The 23,959-nt window shown below is 39.1% G+C and overlaps 1 protein-coding gene across 8 annotated transcripts in view; it reads left to right on the top strand.

Annotated features, from left to right (window-relative positions):
- Positions 1–23,959, top strand: part of CABIN1 (calcineurin binding protein 1) — a 204,077-nt gene that overhangs the window by 77,064 nt on the left and 103,054 nt on the right. For all 8 annotated transcript variants that reach the window (XM_075120259.1, XM_075120258.1, XM_075120262.1 and 5 more), the window contains 3 exons: positions 197–379; positions 6,255–6,586; positions 19,619–19,732. In XM_075120259.1, coding sequence (XP_074976360.1) covers positions 197–379; positions 6,255–6,586; positions 19,619–19,732 — 629 coding nt within the window. The remainder of the gene's footprint in view (positions 1–196; positions 380–6,254; positions 6,587–19,618; positions 19,733–23,959) is intronic.

Here is a 23,959-nt window from a genome sequence, read left to right as displayed (position 1 = left end):
TAGGCACATTGGTTGGCATAGGTCCATGTGTTACAATAGAGAAAGTTTACAAAATGGTTGCAGTCATTATGCTACTTAAATTGAGAAGAAAGCACTAACGCATGGTTTAAGATGGAGGTCTGTTTGGTCCTAATGTCTCCTGTGGTGTGGATGAAGTAGCACATTCATTCTTTACCTCGTTCTCCTTTTTTTGCAGAAAGGAGTCAGGACAGCACAGCAGTGGTGCTCTCTGATTCTAGCTCCACACAGGACATCTTTAATGAACCTGCCAGTTCTCAAGACAGTTCGAGGAAGCCTTACTCAGAGAAGAGGATTTCCACTTCCTGTTCAGATGTGATGGCATCCTGCAAAGAAACTCTAGGATCTGAAGACGAAAGAGGTAATCATTTTATTATGTAACTCACAGCAGCTTGTGTGATGATGATGACTAGGGCTGTCAAGTGATTAAAAAAATTAATCACAATTAAAAATATTTATCGCGATTAATTGCACTGTTAATAATAGAATACCATTTATTTAAATATTTTTGGATGTTTTCTACATTTTCAAATATATTGATTTCAATAACAACACAGAATGCCAAGTGTACAGTGCACACTTTATATTTTTTTTCGATTACAAGTATTTGCACTGTAAAAATACAAAATAGTATTTTTCAGTTCACCTAATACAGTACTGTAGTGCAATCTCTTTATCATGAAAGTTGAACGTACAAATGCAGCATTATGTCCAAAAAACCTACATTCAAAAATAAACAATGTAAAATTTTAGAGCCTTTAAGTCCTCTGTCCTACTTCTTGTTCAGCCAATTGCTCAGACAAACAAGCTTGTTTACGTTTGCTGGAGATAATGCTGCCCGCTTCTTGTTTACAATGTCACCTAAAAGTGAGAACAGGTGTTCTCATGACACTGTTGTAGCTGGCGTTGCAAGATATTTATGTGACAGATGCGGTAAAGATTCATATGTCCCTTCATGCTTCAACCACCATTCCAGGGGACATGCGTCCATGATGATGGGTTCTGCTCAATATCAATCCCAAGCAATGCGGACTGACGCATGTTCATTTTCATTATCTGAGTCAGATGCCACCAGCAGAAAGTTGATTTTCTTTTTTTGTGGTTCAGGTTCTGTAGTTTCCGCATCGGAGTATTGCTCTTTTAAGACTTCTGAAAGCAGGCTCCACACCTCATCCCTCTCAGATTTTGGAAGGCTCTTCAGATTTTTAAACCTTGGGTTGAGTGCTGTAGCTATCTTTAGAAATATCATATTGGTACCTTCTTTGCGTTTTGTCAGATCTGCAGTGAAAGTTTTTTTTAAAATGAACATGTGCTAGGTCATCATCCGAGGCTGCAATAAAATGAAATATATGGGAGAATATGGGGACATACAATTCTCCCCCAATGAGTTCAGTCACAAATTTAATTAACGCGTTATTTTTTTAACGAGCGTCATCAGCATGGAAGCATTTCCTCTGAAATTACTCCTGTGGGAATTCTGCACCACTGCGCATGCACAGAATTGATGTCCCCTGCAAATTTCTAGGCTTCCCCACAGAAAAATGACTTTCTGTCAGGGAAGCAAAGGGAAGCTGCAAGAGCAGTCACACACCACTCCCTAGCATCTCAGGTACATTGTTTCAGGCACCCGGAGTAGCCAACAGAGAGGTAAATCACCACAGGGCTGGAGACACCCTAACCAGTGTCTCCTACCCTGAGCTGGGATCAGCTGCTAGTCCTGGGGGGAGGGATAGCTCAGTGGTTTGAGCATTGGCCTGCTAAACCCAGGGTTGTGAGTTCAATCCTTGAGGGGGCCATTTAGGGATCTGGGGCAAAAACTGGGGATGGGTCCTGCTTTGAGCAGGGGGTTGGACTAGATGACCTCCAGAGGTTCCTTCCAACCCTGATATTCTATGATTCTGGCTGGGCTGGAGTCAGGAGGGGATGGGACTTACTCTTCCGTTGCAAGGAGTGGCTGGGGCTGTGTCAGACCCACACCCAGAAACCTCCCCCAACTGCAGGAAGTTCAGCATCCTCCCCTGCTTCCTGCCCCCATCACTCCTCAGCTGTGGAGGGAGAGGTCACTGTATGGGAAGATGCTCCCCCCATCCTCTCAATCCCCATGCAGCCAGACCTTCCATACCCAGACTCTCCTGCCAACCCTCACCCCATACACCCAGAACACCCCTAGCACTCCATACCTGAACCCTGCCCACTGAACCTCAACCCCTGCATCTGGAGCCACCCTGCCTCCTGACCCCCACCCCTGCAGCCCAGACCGCTGCCACTCTGCTCCCGGCACTCAAACCCCCACCCTGATGAGCCTCACCCCCCCCATCCAGAGACCCCACATCTAGACATCCATGTCACTGATCCCCAACTAACTGCACCCAGACCCCCACCCCACCCCACCACACTCCCCTTGCATCTAGACTCCCCCGCTGAGTTCCAACCACCTTCACCTGGAAGCCGCTGTAGAGTCCCATTGTCCCTGAATCTGGAACCCCCTCAACAAGCCTCTGTGCATCCAGATCCCTCCACAATCTGCATGCATCCAGACTGTCCCACACAGAACTCTCTCACCCCACACTTGTATCCCCCCACACTGAGCCCCTTCACACTTGGATCCTGCCTGGTTGAGCCTGCCTGCCCCATACCTGGTGTGCCTGGCACAGAGGGGCAAGGCAGGGCCCCAGGATGTTTCTGGGGCAGGCCCAGGTCTTGTGCTGGGGCAATGTCAGGTGCAGCCTCACCACTTAGTCCGTGTCCCAGGGGTGGGGGTGGGGAGGCTGAAGGGTGGTCTCCCAGCTTCATGCAGCCAGTGGCCTGTGCTCCCCACTGCCATGCTGGAGACCCTGTATTTATTTATTGACAAATAAAACTGGCAGAATTTTAAAATATTGTGCGCAGAATTTTAAATTTTTTGGTGTAGAATGCCCTCAGGAGTATGGAATGGTGGCCGAAGCATGAAGGGACATACGAATGTTTAGCAAATCTGGCACATAAATACCTTGCAATGCCGGCTACAAAAGTGCCATGCAAATGCCTGTTCTTACTTTCTGGTGACATTGTAAATAAGAAGAGGGCAGCATTGTCTCCCATAAGTGTAAACAAACTTGTTTGTCTTAGCAATTGGCTGAACAAGAAGTAGGACTGTGTGGATTTGTAGGCTCTGAAGTTTTACATTGTTTTGATTTTGATTGCAGTTATGTAACAAACAAACAAACAAAAATCTACATTTGTAAATTGCACTTTCACAATAAAGAGATTGCACTACAGTACTTGTATGAGGTGAATTGAAAAATACTATTTCTTATGTTGATCATTTTTACAGTGCAGATATTTGTAATCAAAAATAATATACACTTTGATTTCAATTACAACACAAAAAGAAAAGGAGTACTTGTGGCACCTTAGAGACTAACCAATTTATTTGAGCATAAGCTTTTGTGATGCATCCGATGAAGTGAGCTGTAGCTCACGAAAGCTTATGCTCAAATAAATTGGTTAGTCTCTAAGGTGCCACAAGTACTCCTTTTCTTTTTGCAAATACAGACTAACAGGGCTGTTACTCTGAAACCTGTCAATTACAACACAGAATACAATATATATGAAAATGTAGAAAAACATCCAAAATATTTAATACATTTCAATTGGTATTCTATTGTGCGATTAAAATTGGGATTAATCACGATTAATTTTTTGAGTTAATTGCAAGTTAACTGCAATTAATCGATAGCTCTAATGATGACATTAAAATGTTTTGTCCAGCATGCAGAAGTATTGGAAAGATGTTGAGCTATGCTTTTGAACTTTTGTTGGATGCCAGTGGGGTGTATATGTATAGTTTGTGTTTTTTAAAAATGTGTATATATAAACTTTATATTTATATCACCCATGTGGTTGTGATACCACTGACATAAGTGATAGAACCCTCTCATAACCTGCAGAATAATGTGGTAAATCAATTTTTATCATGGTCTTTTGACTGCCTCACCTGTACTCTGGCTTCTAATATTTCAAAGTCCTGAGCAGTTGAAGGAGCTGTTATTGTAAAACAATCACAAACAAAAATTTTTCTCTCTTTTGCCCATACTTAATCCTGGGCTAGTGATAGCTTATTATTCAATATCTTGCGAATCATAAATACTGGAATTGAAAGCTTATTCACAATGGAGAACTTGAAATCACCTTCTGCCATCCTTTTCCCATGGAATACAGCGGTTATTTGAGCTCCAATAGATCATTTGATATCAGATGTTATATATGGAAAAGTGATTTTAAATAATTTTAGATCTTCCAAAATCTATTAGTTAGAATTTCTCTCTCCAACTGAAGCCTGTATAGTTGAATTCGGTGCTGCGGGAGCTGGGCTTTACAAGTAGAGGGATATGAAAAACAAAACCAATACATTAGTTTAAAACTCTCTAAAAGTTAACGTTTTTTTTCTGTAAAATGTGAGGGTGTAGCATAAATATTATTGGCGTGTAATTTGTTCACCTTTGTGAGTAATGCTGCCATCCAAACTTAGGCTCATAAAACTTTCCTATCACATCACACCATTGTTTAGTCTCTTCTTCCATAATATCATATTTTATGGATCCACAAAATTTGATGCTTAGCAGGTCCTGATCCATTCCCTTATTCTCATTGGAGAGAAATGTACAGTAAACGTTTATTTCAACATTGTATGTATCATTGATATTTTGATAACTTGTTTTCTTCTTTTGAATTATGCTTTTTCTTAGGGTTTGTCTAAACTAGGGAAACTTGCGCCAGAGTGACTATACCAGATGTGGGCAAACTATGGCCTACCCGGCCCATAAGCTCCCGGCCAGGGAGGCTAGCCCCTGGCCCCTCCCCTCCTGTCCCCCTGTCCGTCGCCGCTGTAAATTAATATAAGATTTGATAACATTATTTTGTAATATGTAATATGACCCAGTATTAGAGGCGGGGTGTATGTTTTGTACTTCCACTTCTAACTACACCCATTGCTTACAACACAACACAAACCCACAATTCAAAAATAATTCAAAAATATTTGAATTAGCTTTCCTACAATTAATTTAAAAAAGCCTATTTTGAGGGAAGGGACATAAACGTTTGCTTTGGATACTTTAAAAAAAATTAAAACAAATTTTAAGTCCCCCAGATGCTATGGGTATAAATACAAAATAACATCAGCTAAGCATGTAAAAGAGTTTTGCTCGTGTTAATTTTGACAGCTTTTTTCCTCTGCTTCTGGGATGATTAAGGCATTGGAATGACTGAAACTTTTTGAGTTGAGAATTAAAACATTCTGGTATTACTGAAACATTGTATGAATATGCTGTAGCTTGAAAAATCTAACACTTTTTAAGTTAAAAATTTTAAAAGGTCTTCCTCAAACTTGGGATGGCTCAGACGCATCAAGTGTGCTAACAATTCTAGGTCAGAAGGTGCTGATTGTAAAATATTTAATGGTTTAAAAAATTAAATAGAAATATTTTCCCCAGCCTTCAGAAGTTTCTGAAAAACATAGTACATCCTGCTGGAATACTGTGTCCATTTCTAGTGTCAACACATTCAAAAGGCTGTTGAAAAATTGGAGAGGGTTCAGACAAGAGCTTCAAGAATGATTCACAGTGAGGAAAACACACCTGAAAGAGAGACTTAAACTCAGTTTATTTAGCTAATCAAAGAGAAGGTTAAGAGGCGATTTGATCATGGACTATAAATAGCTACATCAAGTGATAGTAACTGATATGAGAGGGCTCATTATTCTAGCACAGGGATGTAACAAGATTCAGTGGTTGAAAGCTGAAAAAATGTTAATTGCAATAGGTTGCAAATTTTTAACAGTGAAGTTAATTAACCTTTGCAACAGGTGACAAGGGATATTGTAGAGTCAGCATTATCTGATAAATGAAGATTTATCTTGTAAAAATGATGGCCTGGTTGAACCACAAATTATTGGACTTAATGGAGAAATCCCTGGCCTGTGTTATTCAGGAAGTCAGATTAGGTGATCATAATAGACCCTTCTGCCCCTAGAGCCTGTGACTCTAAAGTTGCCTTCCTCTTGATAGATGGTTATATATATGTTTCTCTAGGAGCTTGAAGGTGTCTTGTTCATTGAACATGTAGAACAGAACAGTCACACGTATATTGGGAAGTTCTGGAATTATTCTGAATGTAGTTTAATGGAGAAAAAGTTTTAAGTTTTTCAGTATACATCGGTTCTAAAACACAAATGCTGAACCTTTGTTCATTTGTAGGAAAGTCAGAAGAACCCTTGGAGAACTCTGAATCTTATCATGCAGCTGAGCATAGTGTCCAGAAAGTTCTTTTAGATGCCCAAGCATCATCTGGCATCCCTATCAAGGCTACAGTTCCCCCACCTTCACAGTGGGACTGTAAGAAGAAAGCTGAATCTTGTGGAGACGCATCTGAGTTTCCCCAGTGTCTTCCAGCAGATCTTGAAGAGCAACGCAAATTCCTGACAGAACAATGCATCACCTCCTTCCGTTTGTGTCTGAGCCGTTTCCCCCAGCACTATAAGAGCCTCTACAGACTGGCCTTTCTGTATGCGTACAGCAAAACACACAAGGTAAGACATAGCACTGGCACAATGACTGGCCAGCTGTGTTTAAAACTATTTATTTCTTATAAATATAAAAAGAATTATATCTTACCTGTAACTAAATAAGTGGACTGAGCAAATGGTTAGGAACTCCTCAGTGTTGACATGGACCTGCTGTGTGACCTTGATCAATTCACTTAGCCTTTGTGGCACCTCAGATTCCTCATCTGTAAAATGAGGATAATAATGCTTACCCACATCCAGGGCATAGGGAAGATTAGTAAATTGGATCTAAATTTTAAAAAGTACATGTGCAGAATTGGACAACTACATTTGCATGCATATGTATGGTATGCACAAACCAGTTGATGCACATACACATGCTGAGAGATCTGAATGCAAAAAGATATACTTTGCGTGCACACCTTTTAAATTTTAGGACTTTGTGTTTATGCAGCTTTTTGAAAAATAAAAGCAGTAGATTTATTAATAGATACTTACTGATACTAGAAGATTACACATCCTTAATATATTAAAACAAGAGGAGCTGTGTTCCAGAAGGTCCCCTCAGTATGGTGAGAATTAGTTCTCTTCCCAACTCCCTCAGTTTCTGGCTTGTGGCATCTCGGGGGCCAGATGTAAGATCACTATCAGATAGAAGACCAGGTTTGGTCTCTGACTCTTGTGCTGCCTTGTCTTGGGAGTACTGCAGAGGTTGTGTTCTCCTTTGGGGATAGGGAAATCTTGTCTTCCTCAACAGTGATATTTTCTAATCAGTCAAGAATAGTTGTAACAGAGCTCTGAGAGGAGCACAGTTCCTCCTTACTGAAGCATTTTTATGGAACGATTTGGAAAGGGGAAGGTTATATAAGCTAAATATGAAGACAGAAACATTACCTCTGCCTCCCTTCACACAGCTGAAAAAGTTCAAGATTTTGTAACCGAACACATTCTTCCTATCTTATAGGAATGCATGTTTTCTCTAATGGCATTCACTAGACGGGTAGGGTAGTCAGACAGTGGCTATATGGATGTAGGATCCTAGCTATCACTAAGTGAAGGTCAAAATAAGAATTAAGGCTTGACGGAAATTTCTTTTCCCCACTTGATACTAAACCCAAATTGCTGTGCTAGGGTATTGCGTTTCTAAGTCTCCTGCTCCTGTAATCTGTCATTACTTCCCCCTGAGTAGACCAGTTACTGGCTGTTAGAAATCACTGAGTGAAAGTCACTCAAGGATCCTACTGCAATTCCAAAGCAGACTGGCGCACAGGCCTGTGGTCTTGGTTTAAACGGGGCAGAAAATGTCTTGGTCGCTGTGTTGGAATTAGTGCACATTTGGCCTGAGAGAAGCAGAACTTTCCTCCTCCAGCATGACCTAAATGTGTTCTTCATGGTTGAATTACTGTGAAAGGACTTTAACTGTCATGAGTTATCTCTTTCTCTGTTTTGAACTGTAAACTTCCTTTATTTTAGATTTAGCATGTTTATTTTGCACCCAAAACAAGTATGTTTTGCAGAGGACTGTCTCCCACATAATCAAGCAGCATACAAAATGTATTGAGCATTGATCTTTGCAACTATGGATGTTTTGAGTAACTCTTGCATGTTGTAGCTTCTTTTTTTAAGAATTTGGTGCTCATGAAAATTATAGATGGATAATTCTAGCCTAGACTGAGGCAAAATGCACTACAGTCAGGTTCTGCGAAAGTTTCTTTGTCACAGTTCTGTAGTCCACCTGAGTTTTGGCCTGCAACACCACTGCTATTCTAGCCCTGGGCCTTTCTTGAGCAGCAACCGCCTATCATGCCAGCTTGTAAAGTAAGTTGTAAAGTATCCATGAGTAATAAGTTGAAACTACCAAACTTATTTCTCTGTTGGTCAAAATCAGCATTTGAACCCAAGTCTCTTGATTTGAAAGCCTAGTGCAATGACACACTGTACTACCTTACCCCCCTAGTATTCCTTCCCCACCTACACCGTACCTTCTATTAATTGAATTTCCACTATGCATTCTAATAGCAGTGAGGGTAATGGAAAAGATAATGGCAAAGAAATGGAAAAGAAAATTATACTGCTGATCATAATTATCGACCTAACTGCACCTCCAATAACTTATGGCTTCTTGAGCATGCCCCCTCTACCCCTCAAGCTGTCACCTTTTTCTTGTGATGGAAACACACATTTCTCCTAGTCTCAGACTAGGTGATTCTGATGGCAGTTCCCTGTGTCTCAACTGTGATCACCTTACCAGGTCTGACTTGGGCTCAAACCTGTAGTTTTGTTCCCAGTGACAATGGGGATTAGTGACCAAACAGCTTCCTTAAAGCAAAATCTTTATTTAGAACAAAAGCATTTCAGAGGAAACACATCTTAACAACAATAAAGCATACTGTCTGCATAGTTAGTTCTTCTCTAAGGCTTGCCATTCCCTAGATCTGGGAGACCCATTTCCTTCATACTGCTCCACTTGGAAGCCAACAGCTGGCTCCCTTGTCTTTTTTGTGTGTACCTATGTATTCTCATCTGGGAAGCCACTGTATTGCCTTTATGTACAGTTCCCATTGAATTCAAGTATTATAGGCATATAATAAATGTTCAGCTAATCCCAAGACAAATTAGATCAATGCATTCACACAGGAAAGTCTTATAACCCAATATAGAATAAGTTTCCCTCATTGCTCTGGTCATATACAGTGTTCATGTCATTATTACATATATGTATTCATAGATTAATATATAGCAATTTCTACAGTGTTCATAATCTTATTACATGTGAGCTCAATTTCTGTCATACTGTAGTACAAAAATATTAACAGCACAAAAGACGCCAAATTGATCTGTAACATGTATTACGAATCAAGTGGAATGTGTCCAGCATTCAGACTGGCTATAAAGTAGTCATTTTCTAGCAAAACATGACCAGTTTTTAAACACAGGCAGTTTTGAAAATATTTTCACACTGTTTGTATATGACAGCCATTAATTTCTTCATAAAAATCCAATCATTAAGAGCAGCAATGGATTTTCACAATCTGTCATTACTGTTGCTGACAAACTGTGGTTGTATCACCTTCCAGTAAGAAAGCCTGTCTATCTTCAAAGCAGTTAGTCAGAGGGTAGCATATCCTTGCCTGAGGAACTCCTCACAAAACGTTTTCTTAATGTTTTTCCCTTCTTTTTTTCTTTCTTTCTTTCTCTCACAAACTAACTATTTATATGCACTTAGTTATTCATTATGTTTGGCTATTGGCTGGGCAGTAGATAGCATAGAAGAGGATGGGTACAGTAGTCTAAATATCGTGTCAAATACCTGTCTTTCCTGAAAGCCATAGGGTTAAATCTCATCTTTGCCAGTTCCTCCCTTCCTCATTTCTAGTAGATAGGTTAATTTCTGTGCAGTCTATAGAGGGTTATATATATTTTTTACATTTGGTGCATAATAAACTGTCACTCAACTTCCCAAAAAACTTCTATTACTTTCTGCTATTATGACAGGTTTCAGAGTAGCAGCCGTGTTAGTCTGTATTCGCAAAAAGAAAAGGAGTACTAGTGGCACCTTAGAGACTAACCAATAGCTATAGCTCACGAAAGCTCATGCTCAAATAAATTGGTTAGTCTCTAAGGTGCCACTAGTACTCCTTTTCTTTCTGCTATTATGATTGCTTATACCACAGAATTTCCAGAGGACAGAATTTTCTGTCTTGGACCATTGATTCATATTCTTTTAAACAGTTGCTGCCTCTGGTTAGGTAGTGCCAAAGAGTTAAGATATCTGTCTGTCTATTATGCCCTTTGTGGGAGTTTTACCCATAAATAAATTTAGAAAGTAAAATATATCTGAGCATATGTAGTAACAACTGGACTGAGAAGGATACTTAGATACTTAGAATAAGGAAAAGTTATTTACTTGTTCCCATAATATAAGAACTAGGAGCTACGAAATGAAATTAATGGGCAGCAGGTTTAAAACAAATAAAAGGAAGTTCTTCTTCACTCAGCACACTGTCAACCTGTGGAACTCCTTGCCTGAGGAGGTTGTGAAGGCTAGGACTATAACAGGGTTTAAAAGAGAACTGGATAAATTTATGGAGATTAAGTCCATTAATGGCTATTAGCCAGGATGGGTAAGGACTGGTGTCCCTAGCCTCTGTTTGTCAGAGGATGGAGATGGATGGTGGGAGAGAGATCACTTGACCATTACCTGTTAGGTTCACGCCCTCTGGGGCACCCAGCATTGGCTACTGTCGGTAGACAGGCAACTGGGTTGAATGGACTTTGGTCTGACCCAGTATGGCCATTCCTATGTTCTTATACCATGGTGACAAGCGTGGTCTGAGAACCTTGATAAATAGATTAGGTACAGGTGGGTTGCTGTGTGGCTTGAATAGATTTCTGGTGAGGTTTCAGAGAGCTAAGCGTAATTTTAAATTGCACAAAATCTTGTTGTGAAGTTCAGCATTTGTGTCCATTGCCAAAAATTTGCATGAAGAACCAAGGAGGGCCAAAATTCATGGCTGGCCAGAAGAGACGATTGTCTAGCCTCCACAGTGCATAGAAAAGTAAGTTTCTCATGCACTGGTTCTTTTCACCCTTTTCTGTCATGTCTCTGTACCATTGATTTTGCTGAATCAGGATGTTGGTAAAGGGACAAGCTTTTTTACCAAGTCCTTTTCAGGATCTGTTCTACATTTTATTTGGCCAGACACTCCACTTTCCACCTCAAAATGTTGCCTCAAAATGTTGGTGGTTATTTTCATCTCATGTTGTCATCGAAGCTAATCTGTGTTTAGCTGCTAAATTTTGTTAGATGGGACTTTCATACTGGTGGTGGGGGAAATATAAAAGTGAATTTTCAAAAGCTATTTTTTCTCTACAAACTTGACTGCCAGTTTTATTCCCCCACTAAACCTGCTTCTCTGCCTTGCAGTGAAGTCCTAATGCTTCCTTTGTGACTTCCATCTTTTACCACAAAAATGAAGGCAATGCCACAATTTGATCTTTATAACTTAATCCAGGGTGAAATAGGAAGGACAAGATAGGCAGAGAAAAAGTCAAGGCTTTGTTCACAAATACGGATAGCAAGTACTACCTAAAATAAAGTGAAAGTGAATAGTTCTCTTATGTTGTGGGGGTCAGTCCAGGCAGGGGTATAATATCCTCCTACCCATAGGCAGTCAGGAAGTGTTTTAAAAAAAAAAAAAAAAAAAAAAGTTGTGTATGTATAAAATGTTCCTCCTAATGCAAGTTTTAGGCATATCTTTCTTATAATGTCTTTTCCAGGAGATGCTTTTTTTCCTGTCCTTAGGTTTTTTTTAATTTATTAATGCTCATACATTATCTATCCTTAACAGAACCCTTAACAATTTTTAACACCTGTTTGCCATTCGGAGAATGTAATATGAGCCGTAGTTACATCAGGCCGCCACCGGACATGGTATAAAATGCATGAGTAGTAATTTAAAGCCAGAATCTTTGATAAAGTGATCCACTACTTAGTTGTTCATCATCACCGACTTTGTATTTAACAGACAAATTAGTTTGTGGAAGTAGGAAGTTTTGACAGTTTTCAGGAACTTTGTAGTACAAATCCAGTAATACACCAATATTACAGCTGCTCTGGGTCTAGCTTTCAACAGCTTCAGGGACTACTCTTTGCTACATTCCTGCTGCAAGATGACATCACAACTGTGGAATCAAAAAAGCACTTTGAGCTAGTTGCCTTGGAATTCTGTCAAATACTGTGTATAAAGGACATACATCAAATATTAGGAACAAATTCTGACAATGTAAACTTGCATAGCTCAAGGCTGCAGTTGATTCACATTCCACTTTGAAATCTAATAACCTTGGAACACTTTGGAACAGATGTTGCATGGCTGGTCTACATTAGTATCCCAATTATGTTGGCAAAAGTGTGTTTATATGTCATTGTAGCTAATAAGTTGCTAACAGTTTCTCTGATCAGTGCTGTTCTTTAAAACTCTTTCCAACACAAACAGTACAGCTCAGAGAAATTGTTAGTATCCCATTAGTAATAATCATGTATATTTGCTGCATCGTCATATGTTAGGTCAGTGGTACTAATTTGTTTAAAATGTCTCCCTCCAGGATCTTTCACTTCTACTCTATCCCCCTGCATCTTTTACATCTATGCAGCAGCTTTAGTCCTTGATAAGAGAGAAGCTGCTAAATAAAATGGAGCTATACAGAAGTTATTCATAAAGATGACAAACTGGACTGCCACCTGTTTGCAAACGGCAACTTATTCTCTTACCTGTTCAGAGCTAGTATTTCCGTTAGGAATGGAAGCTAATTTTAAAATATCTATTGTATGGCCTATGGGTTTAGATCAAACAACGTAACATCACTTTTCCTAATATAATGCACTTGCCAAGCCTGGCATATTGGCCGATCTCAGCCCATGTCAACAGTACTAGGGATCCAATAAAATCCATCAGATAGGTTATATTGGTGCTTCTCATGGTTTTCTCCCAATTTCTCTTTCCAAAAAAGCCCCCAAACAAGCCCACACAACACATCAACCTACTGCATGAAATACATAGTGGAAATCTTCACAAACAAATAATCAATAAGGAGGAAATGCTTATAGACCAAAAAAAGGTAGATTATGTTTTTAAAATAGCAAGGTGCATTGGAGATGAGGTCTTGTAAAATACATAGCTTTGATGCAAAGTAAAATGTTGTTATTCACTTGGGGAACTAGAATTTTCCTATTAAATATGCCTTCTATTCTGAGTACATTCAAAAGTTCTAAAGAACCTTCAGACTACTCAGCAGTCTGTTACCTGCCACCACATATATACACATTATACCCTTCCATATCAAATAATATCTTGAAGAGCGAAACATAGTTTGTTTTAGGGCTGTCAAGCGATTAAAAAAATTGATCTCGATTAATCGCACTGGTAAACAATAACAGAATACTGTTTATTTAAATATTTTTGGATGTTTTCTACATTTTCAAATATATTGATTTCAGTTACAACACAGAATACAATATATATGAAAGTGTAGAAAAACATGCAAAATATTTAATAAATTTTAATTGGTATTCTGTTGTTTAACACTGTGATTAAAACTGCGATTAATCACAATTAATTTTTTTATCGCGATTAATTTTTTTTGAGTTAATAGCGTGAGTTAACCACGATTAATCAACAGCCCTAGTTTGTTTATATACCGCTTAAGTTTTAAATATGTAAAAAGGAATAGAATATAATCCTTAGTCTTAATTTGTTGCATTATTTGGATATTAATTTATGGCAAATTTCAAATGTGAAAAATGGCTGCCTGGCGCTCCTGAAAGCCTGGTATTAAAATTAAAAAATATAACTACAGTAAGAATGTTTTCAAATCTGTACGCCATCGGAGGATCAGAACCGTGTATGGCTCTGGGAGACATTGGAATGCACCTGCACAAACACTGCCACTGCTTTAAAATCAACATGGCTGCATGTTCTCCCATAATGAAGGAGGGTCAACTCCAGGCTTCCTTAACAAAATCAAACTTGAAAAAATGTTTTCTACAATGAAGAGCAACATTTGAAAGTGTTGTTAGAGCATCTACATTGATGCTAACCCTGCAGTGTCCTCAATGAGAGCTTTCTAGGTCTTCTCTTGGCCGTATGCTGAAGGAGGAGTTGGGGGCTTGGCTCTGAGGAGTATTAGTTCTTGTAACTAGTAAAAGTGATATTTTTGGGTGAGTATCATAATGTTTAACTAATTACAAGCATTGGCAGTGAAACAGATATTTAAAAATATTTGGGAGGGGTAGGAAGTAGCAGATCATTTTATGCAACTCACAGCCACACTTCCTGTGGTTCCTTCCCTTGTGGAAAGGTGGCTTTTGACACCGTGGAGTTAAGAGGTTTCCACTTCTGAGGTGACTCAGATTTCTAGCAAGATGATCTTTATGGTTGTCTTCTTTTCCATCTTAGTAATATAGGAAAACAGTTCTGCAAGGGACTGTAACCTGTCAAAAGGAAAGGAGTACTTGTGGAACCTTAGAGACAAACCAATTTATTTGTAGCTCACGAAAGCTCATGCTCAAATAAATTGGTTAGTCTCTAAGGTGCCACAAGTACTCCTTTTCTTTTTGCGAATACAGACTAACACGGCTGTTACTCTGAAACCTGTAACCTGTCAGTTAGCCTGCCTTTGAATCTTGGAGTGGTGAGGGAGTGGGAGGTGGTTGTTGAACTGGAAACAGCTCTTTATAATTGGTCTGAGTCACAGTTAAATCCAGTGCTTCAGACTGGTAAGAATAAATCCCTTTTGCTTTGTCCTGAATCCCTTCTTCCGCTCCTAATGACTCCAGTTTAAAAGGTAAGCAGAGCAGAGTCTTTGAAACCAATGAGTTCAGATCCACTCAAGTGTATTTACTGGGAATTACTGATTATCCTGATTTAAGGATAAGGACAGTGTAACATCTCTAACTTCACCCTTTACTCTCATTACATACAGTTGTGTGAAGATTACAGAAAAATGGCATTATTTGTCTGGATGACCTTTTTTGCTTTTGGCTAGATCATCGTCATCACTTTGCAAAATATGTGGATTTCCCTAGGAATAATATATTCAGTGTACATATATCATACACTACTTGAGCAGCACGAGAGCATGCCACTACAGTTACAGCTCTGTCAAACTATCTGGTGTAAATCCTGGTTTCAGGAATATATCTGTAAGACACCTCCTAAGAGTCATTCAGGCCTGGGATTTTATATATAAGGTTACAGCCGTGTGATGGTGGCTTTTCTGTTTTTGTTTGTTAAACATATTAGATTGAGGGGTTTTTTTTACTGTAAGTAAAAATCCACACGGCCATGTGTGTTGAGATGCCCTGAGATTGCATGTCACTTTCATACACCTCAGATCATCACAGATTGGATTGAAATGGATGCATGCAAGCAAAGCAGAAAGTACAATATTTAAACACTTGGCTTTTTTTGGCCTTATTTAGCCTTGAACTTTGTGTCTTTCCAGGAGCAATGTGAAGCACTAACCACTGAAACATGGGTTGCCCCATTGTTCTGTTGTTTGGTAGACTGGCAATTCTGGTTCACTGCTTTTACAGACTCAGCCATTTGTGAGCGAGTCTTTTTGCTGCCAGAATATTTTTGAAGTGTAATATAATACAGCAGTCTTCTTACATTCTCTGCTAGGTAGCCAAATGCTGGTGTCTTGTTCTTTAGAGGAAGCCAGTCTTTTGATGTGCATGTAACCCAGTGTAGTTTCAATGTATAAATCAATAGAGAGCTGACATTGCAAAGTGACAGTTTGGGCTTGGAGGATGTAGACTGGTCTATTAGGGAAAATAAAATCTATGATGGGCATTGCCAGCATTTAGAGTAAGTAGAAGTGGAGTTTAAGATCAGACTTGAAAGCACCTACTTTACTATGGTGGCTGGTGCTATTAAATACCAGAGATAGAAAAACAGGCCGATATATCTGAAAGGGAGAGCCCAGAGTTGAAATGGACAGGAAACACTAGGTTTGTTGTTTTCCTGCTCCATTCACAGCTTTTTGCATTTGATGTGTGTGAACAGTGTAAAAAGTATTCATGTGCCTGCTTCTTGAGAGATGTGAAGTGCTGATTGTAATAATTGTCACTTGTGCTGTATGCTGACTTCATTCAGAACAGAATGGTCAGACACCACACAAACTAAACCTTGGGTGTAGTTATTGTTCACATGGCTTATCCTCTGTTTCACTACCAAAAGCAGTAAATTAACTGTTCTTTTTGGAATTTCCATATTGTGAGATAGATCTCAATCTTGTGAGGCTAAGGAGAGGAATAATGCAAGGGGGCCCTCTGTGAGGCCCTCAGCCCCTGATTTTGGGGGCATCTGGGTCCTGGGAAGTCCCTGGCGTAGATCAGAGCTACCTGAGACTACTGCCAGTAGCCCCAGAGGCCGTTGTCACCTGGGGATTGCCCAGGCATAAAGCAACCTTATCCCCAGCTCCTTTTTTCTGGCCATGATTCCTTTATCAGGAAATGTGGGAGAGACATAGAAGGTGACCTAGGAGCCAGTATAGTGGCTCAGTGTCAGCCCAGGATCCCCTAAATTGTGGGAACTCTCAAGTGACCCGTTATGTTGACTTTAGTATTGTTTTGCACCACCATAGCAGTGCAAAGCAATCTTAATGCAGGGCAGAATCTGGCCATAAATGTTGTCTTTCACAGTTCATTGGAAAGCCAGGAGTTGTTCTGTAAAGCATATATTGTGAGATATGTTGCCATCAATTATTTTAGGTTCTACAAGAGTAAATTTTAAGACAAGATTCACACAATCGCAACACCTTAAAAATTACTGTGTCCTGAAACATCAGACACCGTGATCAGATAATAGCATTGCTGCGTGACTGATATGTTATAGAAACCTTCAGATGAAATTTGCAAGAGAGAGGCTTTAAAAGAAAAGGTACCTCCTCTCTGATCATATTCTAAATGTAATTATGGTATATCCACCTCAATATGACAATCAGCCTAGTCCATAATGATAAATTGCTGCACTTTTATAAATTTTCTGTTAGCAATGCAACTTTAAGACTAATCCTTCACCATGCTGAAATCAATGATTGTTTTGCCTTTTTTTCAATAAAAGCAGGAGCAGGCCCTTTTTTGCATAGCTTTTTTTATATCTTTGGTTTTCTACTGTCTGTAACTTAAAAGGTTTTACAGATTTAGATCATAAAAGTCAGTGAGTGGTTATGGTATAAATTGCAGAAAACAGTGCTATGGAGAGAGAGCATGGTGAGTCAAAGCATTTTATTTTCCAGTCATAACACCAGTGAACCTTTTATTATTCATATGTCTCTGTGGTAATAAATGTGTGTATTAGTCCTCATAAAAGCCAGAAAATGCCTAATGGTATTTGTAAAGTAACATGCATTTATCTCATACTCAAGGTAAGCTCATCAAATTCTGTCCAGTGTCAGATGCTGTAATTACAGAGGCCCAATATCTGTTTCTCCCTAATTTCTAACAATCTTTCTAGTTTATCTGGAAGTGTTTTGACCCCTAGCAGCAGCTGATTGGCATTTCCAACATTATGCTTTGTTACACTTGATTCTAGAAACAGTAAGTAACCTGTCCAGAGGTGAGACTCCAATTCTGAAAAGACACGGTGAGTTTCTGCATGACTACTATAACTGAAGGACTGAAAAAGTTTGCAACTAGATAGGGTTTATATATGAGTTATGCATATTTCAGCAAACACTCACAGGATGGAAAGGAAAATCAGCAGAGAAATAAGGTAAACATCAGTCTAGAAAAAATCAATAATGTTCACAGAAGATAAAGCAAGAGGAGAAAGGTTAAGGTGGTATCATAACCAGAATACAGTTTCAGGACGTACATGGGTTAATCAGATTTATGGTTTATAGATGCAGCTCCCAGGTCCATAGAAAGAACACCACAGGCAGGTTATAGCATTGTCACTTGCCTCTCAAGAGATATCAGTGCATTCTCTTCCTTGTTCTCTGCCTTTTGTTTGCTCTACAGCTTTAGTGCTCTGGGGAAAAAACAACCCAGTGCTCAATGCTAAAGAGATCATGGAATGATTGAAGGAAAAAGTAGAAGTAAACCAGAGATTTAGCCTGTCAGTGAAACTTTACAATTAATAATTGTCCCTTCTGTTAGTACTCCTGGGTGGCAGGTTTGCTCAGGACCAACAGCTGCTGTTCTTCTGACCAAAATAAAGCCTTGATAAAAGCTTTCATATTCATATATTCATGTCAGGCATTGAGTTCTCTTGAACCATATTTTTTTCTTCCTTAGGAGACTGATCCTGCAAGATCTTACTCTAGGACTATTTCTTATTCTCACAGTTACTCTAGGAATATTTCTTATTCTCACATGTTAAATGTTTCTGTGTAAATCAGATATGACTGGTGCTTGCCAGACCAGGCCCTAATTTCTTAATTTATAAAGCCAATTTATGGCTTATCTACACATAAAAGGTGTATTCCTTTAACTATACTGGTATAGCTAAGGTGTTACAACATACCTAGTGTGGGAACAGTTATACCAGTATAAAGTTGCGTATAGCAGTATAGCTTATTCCCATAGGGAAAAAGGGGGAATAAACAACATTCATTTAAGGCACCTTTATACTGATATGAATGTGCCCACACTAGTGGTTGTACTGGTATAATTATTTCAGTTAAAAAAAAAAAAAACAACTACCCGAAATAGTAACAACAGTTAAAAAAGAAAATCTATCCATAGACCAGGCTTTAGTTGACAGAGCAATGGTGAGCTTTCTTGCCATCTGAAAGATGAACATTTCATTCTCTCACTTGGTCTCTCATTTTTAGGGCTGACAGGGTTTGCAAGTGTAGTCATTGAAGTATGGTGATAAGGCACAAAGACACACATCCTAGGCAACCAAAAAAAGGGCTGACGGGTAAACTGCTATATATTCAAGGGATCTGGCTAGCTGTTTAGTATTTGTGGACAAGAAATTGGTATTAGAAATCAGTGACTTTTTGTTCTGAGTTTGGTTGCTATGTAATCCTTTTATATTGTTAATGAAATTATGACAATTATTCCATAAAAAATACATATAGTCATTTTTTTAAAAAACAGGTAGAAAATGTGTGTACAACTCAGGTTGCTCTAAGTGACAGGAAATGGAAACAGATTTCAGTGGCATTGAGGAAGCACAAAAATGAGTCTAAGTCAGTGCAAAATATGAGGGTTTGAGACTGAATTTGAAGCTTTAGGGGGATTGAGTAATCCTCTGCCTAGTGCCAGGGCCAGTCAATCTTAGGGCTTGTGCTGTTAAACCACCGTGTTTTCTGTGTAAGGGTTTTTTGGGGGAGATGGGATAATCTCACCTCTGAATTACATTATTGCCCAAAATGCACAAATATTAGCTGACCTGAGTCTGGCTGCCATTAGACAGATTTCTCTGGAAAAATTATAGCTGGTAATGTATAAATAAAAGCAAGAGAATGTTTTGTACTTTTACCTGCATTAACAAACCATTCCTGTCTCCTACTCATTTTCTTTCTTGCTTGCTTCTGTAGAACCTCCAGTGGGCCCGAGATGTGTTGCTAGGCAGCAGTATCCCATGGCAGCAACTGAAGCACATGCCAGCACAGGGTCTCTTCTGTGAGAGGAACAAGACTAATTTCTTCAATGTAAGTTAATACTGTTGACAAACATACCACTACTTGGACATTTTAACACCTGCTTCCCATATGGAAGGTTTGTTGAGAGAGAATGTTGGGGGAATTCAACAAGAGAGGGTTGAAGGGGCGACACAGAAGGCAAAGAAGTTGGATTTGTACTACAGCAAAATTTACCAGTATTGTCCCATCTAAGAGGATGCATGCGTAGTGCTTATTCCTTATAAGCTTGAGAAGCTATCATCTTACAGTATTAACATGAATGGGGGGCGGGAGAATCAATGGCTTACCATCATGTGATGGTCACTAAATGCTGCTGGGATGAAAACTGTTTAAAATTCTAATTCTGTTCATTTCTGCATGTGCTCTCTCTCTCTCGGGTAAGTCCTTTTGCACTTTTTGGAACAACCAAAAATAGTACTATTTGTTCAAAGAATTTTTGAGGTTGGTGGGGAGTACTGAAGTACTGTATCTAAATGTGAGCTACTTTATCAGCAAGAACAGAAGTTCTAGGTAATCTCATGAAGCCCAGTCTCTAGCAGAGTCTCACTGTATGGCAAACTAGCTGTCTATACATATGTAGCCAAGGAGTCTTTCAGGCCATTACAAAGCTCAATGTTTGTTATCACTGTTTAATATTATTATTTCCTGTACGAAACAGTTTTCTCATAAGAATTGATTTCTGGTTTGCATCTGTTTAAAACAAACAAAAAGGCCTCTTCTGAAGACCATTTGGTGTTTTGTGCATTTTGTTCTGAGTAGTCCTCCTGCACAAATTTCTTTTGATGTATAGTATACGCTCTTCTCCTGCTGTAATCTACTGGAAGAACATTAAATGAAATTTCAGGTGTTTCAAAACTGTATCATGGACCAATCCTAAATTCTATCTCCCTCTCTGCTCCTGAAGAGAGGTTTTTGTTATAAAGACTGCCATGTCTGGGAGGGTGTAGACTTAGTAGTTGTGATGTAGTTGGTGAGCATGTGCCTGTGTGCCATGCTAGTCTCCTGAGTGCCTGCCTGCTTTTCCTACAAAAATCTTGCTCTGTAAATGCTTAATCCTATAAACTGTTGAACACTCTGGCTCTGATCTAGCAAATAGAATCATAGAAATGTAGGGCTGGAAGGGACCTCAAGAAGTCATTTAGTCCATCTGCCTGCACTGAAGCAGGACCAAGTATATCTAGACTATCCCTGACAGGTGTTTGTCTAACCTGTTTTTAAAAACCTCCAAAGACTGGGATTCCACAACCTCCTTTGGAAGCCTATTCCAGTGGTTAACTAGCCTTCTAATTAGAAAGTTTTTCCTAATACCTGATCTAAATCTCCCTTTCTTCAGATGAAGCTGATCATTTCGTGTTCTACCTCCAGTGGACATGGAAAACAGTCCTCTTTATAATAGCCTTACACCCATTTAAAGACTGTTATCAGGTCCCCCCCTCAGGCTTCCTTTCTCAAGATTAAACATACCCAGTGTTTTTAACCTATCCTTATAGGTCAGGTTTTCTAAGCCTTTTATCGTTTTTGTAGTTCTCATCTGGATTCTCTCCAGTTTGTTGGCATCTTTCTTAAAGTGTGGTGCCCAGAACTGGACACAGTACTCCCGCTGAGGCCTTACCAGTGCCGAGTAGAGCAGGACAATTACCTCCTGTGTTTTACATACAACACTCCGTTATCTAAGTCATTAATTAAAATATTGAATAGTACCAAACCCAAGATAGACTCCTATGGGACCCCACTAGATACATACTCCCAGTTTGGCAGCGAAACATAGATAACTGGTTGAAAAACTGTACTTAAAAGAATAGGTATGTACCCATCTTACAGTGATTTAAATTAGACCACATTTCCCTACTTTGCTTATCAAAATGTTATTGGGACTATGTCAAAAGCCTTACTAAAATCAAGATATATCATATTTATAGCTTTCCCCCATCCACTAGGCCACTAACCCTGTCAAAGGAAATTAGGTTGGTTTGGCATGATTTGTTCTTGACAAATCCATAGTGGCTATTACTTATTACCTTACTATCCTCTAGGTCCTTAGAAACTGATTGCTTAATAATTTGTTTCAGTATCTTTCCAGTTATCGAAGTTAGGCTAACTTATCTGTAATTCCCCAGGTCCTCTTTGTTCCCCTTTTTAAAGATATGTACTATGTTTGCCCTTCTCCAGACTTCAGGGACCTTACTCGTGCTCCTTTTGCTCTCAGAGATAATCGCTCACGGTTCTACATTTGCTTCAGCTAGTTCCTTAAGTACCCTAAGATTAATATCATCAGCCCTTCCTGACTTAAATGCATCAAATTTTATTAAATATTTTTTAATTTGTTCTTTCCCTGTTCTGGCTTGTGTTCCTTCCTTCTTTTGTTAATGTTACTTTTGCTAAGTATCTGGTCATAATTAACCTCTTTAGTGAAGACTGAAGCAAAAGAGGCATTAAATATTTCATTCTTCTTGCTTCATGCTTAGCTTTAATCACATGAGTGTTCCTAAAGAAGTCAATTGGACTGTTCATATGCTTAAAGTTAACCATGTTCACTGGTGGATCAGAAGCAGAGCATTCAGCACCTTGCAGATCAAATCCCAATGGGTGCACTAAACAGACTGGAAGAGCCAGTCAGGAGGGAACTGTGCAATTTGTGTGAGAATTGATTTCTACTTAAAAACAGGGATTTACTGTATAAAGAGGTGAGTGGTCCACCTAATTTAGTATCTAGTTTTTGAATGCCAGTGTGAGATACTTCAAAGGTAGGTATAAACCCTCATAATTCCCTAATTGTATGGTGCTGTGCCATGTGAGGGAAATTTCTTCCTCACCCCCTGATGAGGCTCTGTTTATGCCCTGAAGAATGAGAAATGATAGCCTTGTTAATTTTATCCTAGATATTATACATTTACATATTTAGTAAATTTTTAAAATTACAAAAATAAATTCCCACAGTTTAGGATGTTCATACATTATTAACAACTTAAACGTTATAAGAAGAAAAATAAGAATATAGTCTCCAAAAGAAAGCTATGCTCCAACTCAACACAACTCTCAAAAAGTAGCATTAGAAAAGTGATGATCCTTGTCCAAAGGACAACAGACTCCACTAAAGCTTTGCTTCTGCTGTTGGTGTGCCTATGCCAGTTAAGAGCCCTCATTTAGGATCCTGTCTTCAACCATGAGAGATTTAAATCTAGGGACTCTTAACTCAAGTGCCCCAGCGTCTCTTAAATGCCATGATGGCATGCTAGGGTGGGGTGTGTCTTGGAGAGCTATAATGTGAGCCATTTAGGGGTTTATAGATCAGTGCTAACACCCTAACACCTACATGCAAATAAAAAGTTAATACTATTATTAATATAGGCATAATATTAATCTTGGTGCTAACTCCGCATAACAGGCTGACAGTGCGTTCTGCACCATCTGTATCTTTCTAGTCCTCTTCAGGGGGATTACCATATAGAGCAAATTGCAGTAATCCAGCATAGAAGACACGCAATCATGGACCACAGTGGCAAGATCCAGATCCAAGAGAAATGGTTATAGTTACTTTGATATAGATGAAAAAAGACACCAGTGCCACCTGAGATTCCAAGAGTGAATAATGTTCAAAGAACCTCCAAATTGTGAATCATTTGTAAAACTCCCTCCATAATTGAAATAAGAATCACCCCTCCCACCATACCCTAAAAATCAAACCCTCTTCTCACTAGCATGACATCCATCTTGTCTAGGTTAAGCTTCCGCCCTCAGCCAACTTTCTATCTTGGCCAAGCACTAGGAAAGCAAAGGTGCTGCATTCTCTGGGTCTGGCAAAAAGGAGATACAGAGCTGCATGCCATCTACCACGTACTGATATCTTTACAGCCCACTATCCTCCTTAATAGCAGCACATATATGTTGAATAGGACAAGGTGGAAACAAAATAGAATTTTGCAGAACCCCATAAAAATAGGCAGTTTTCCAAAGCTTCTCTCGCACTAACCTTATTCATATGTCAAATATTTTTAATCTTACTGAACTCAGTAATATCCTGCAGCAGTGATTTCCACAGGTTAATAGTGTTGCTTACCGTATTTACTTGTATCCACTTAAAGTGTATGCCCTTGACATAGCGTGCTCTTTTGTTCTCATCATAGGAAAGATTAAAATGAATGCCTGAGTGAGTTTCTCCATATGATTCACTGTTTAGATACCATTTCCTTCCAACGTGAATAGTCCTACTGTTTTTAATCTGTTCTCTTATGGAAG

The sequence above is a fragment of the Caretta caretta genome, chromosome 15 (assembly GCF_965140235.1).
Source record: "Caretta caretta isolate rCarCar2 chromosome 15, rCarCar1.hap1, whole genome shotgun sequence".
Classification (NCBI taxonomy): domain Eukaryota; kingdom Metazoa; phylum Chordata; order Testudines; family Cheloniidae; genus Caretta; species Caretta caretta.
This window is presented reverse-complemented; position numbering and strand designations above follow the sequence as displayed.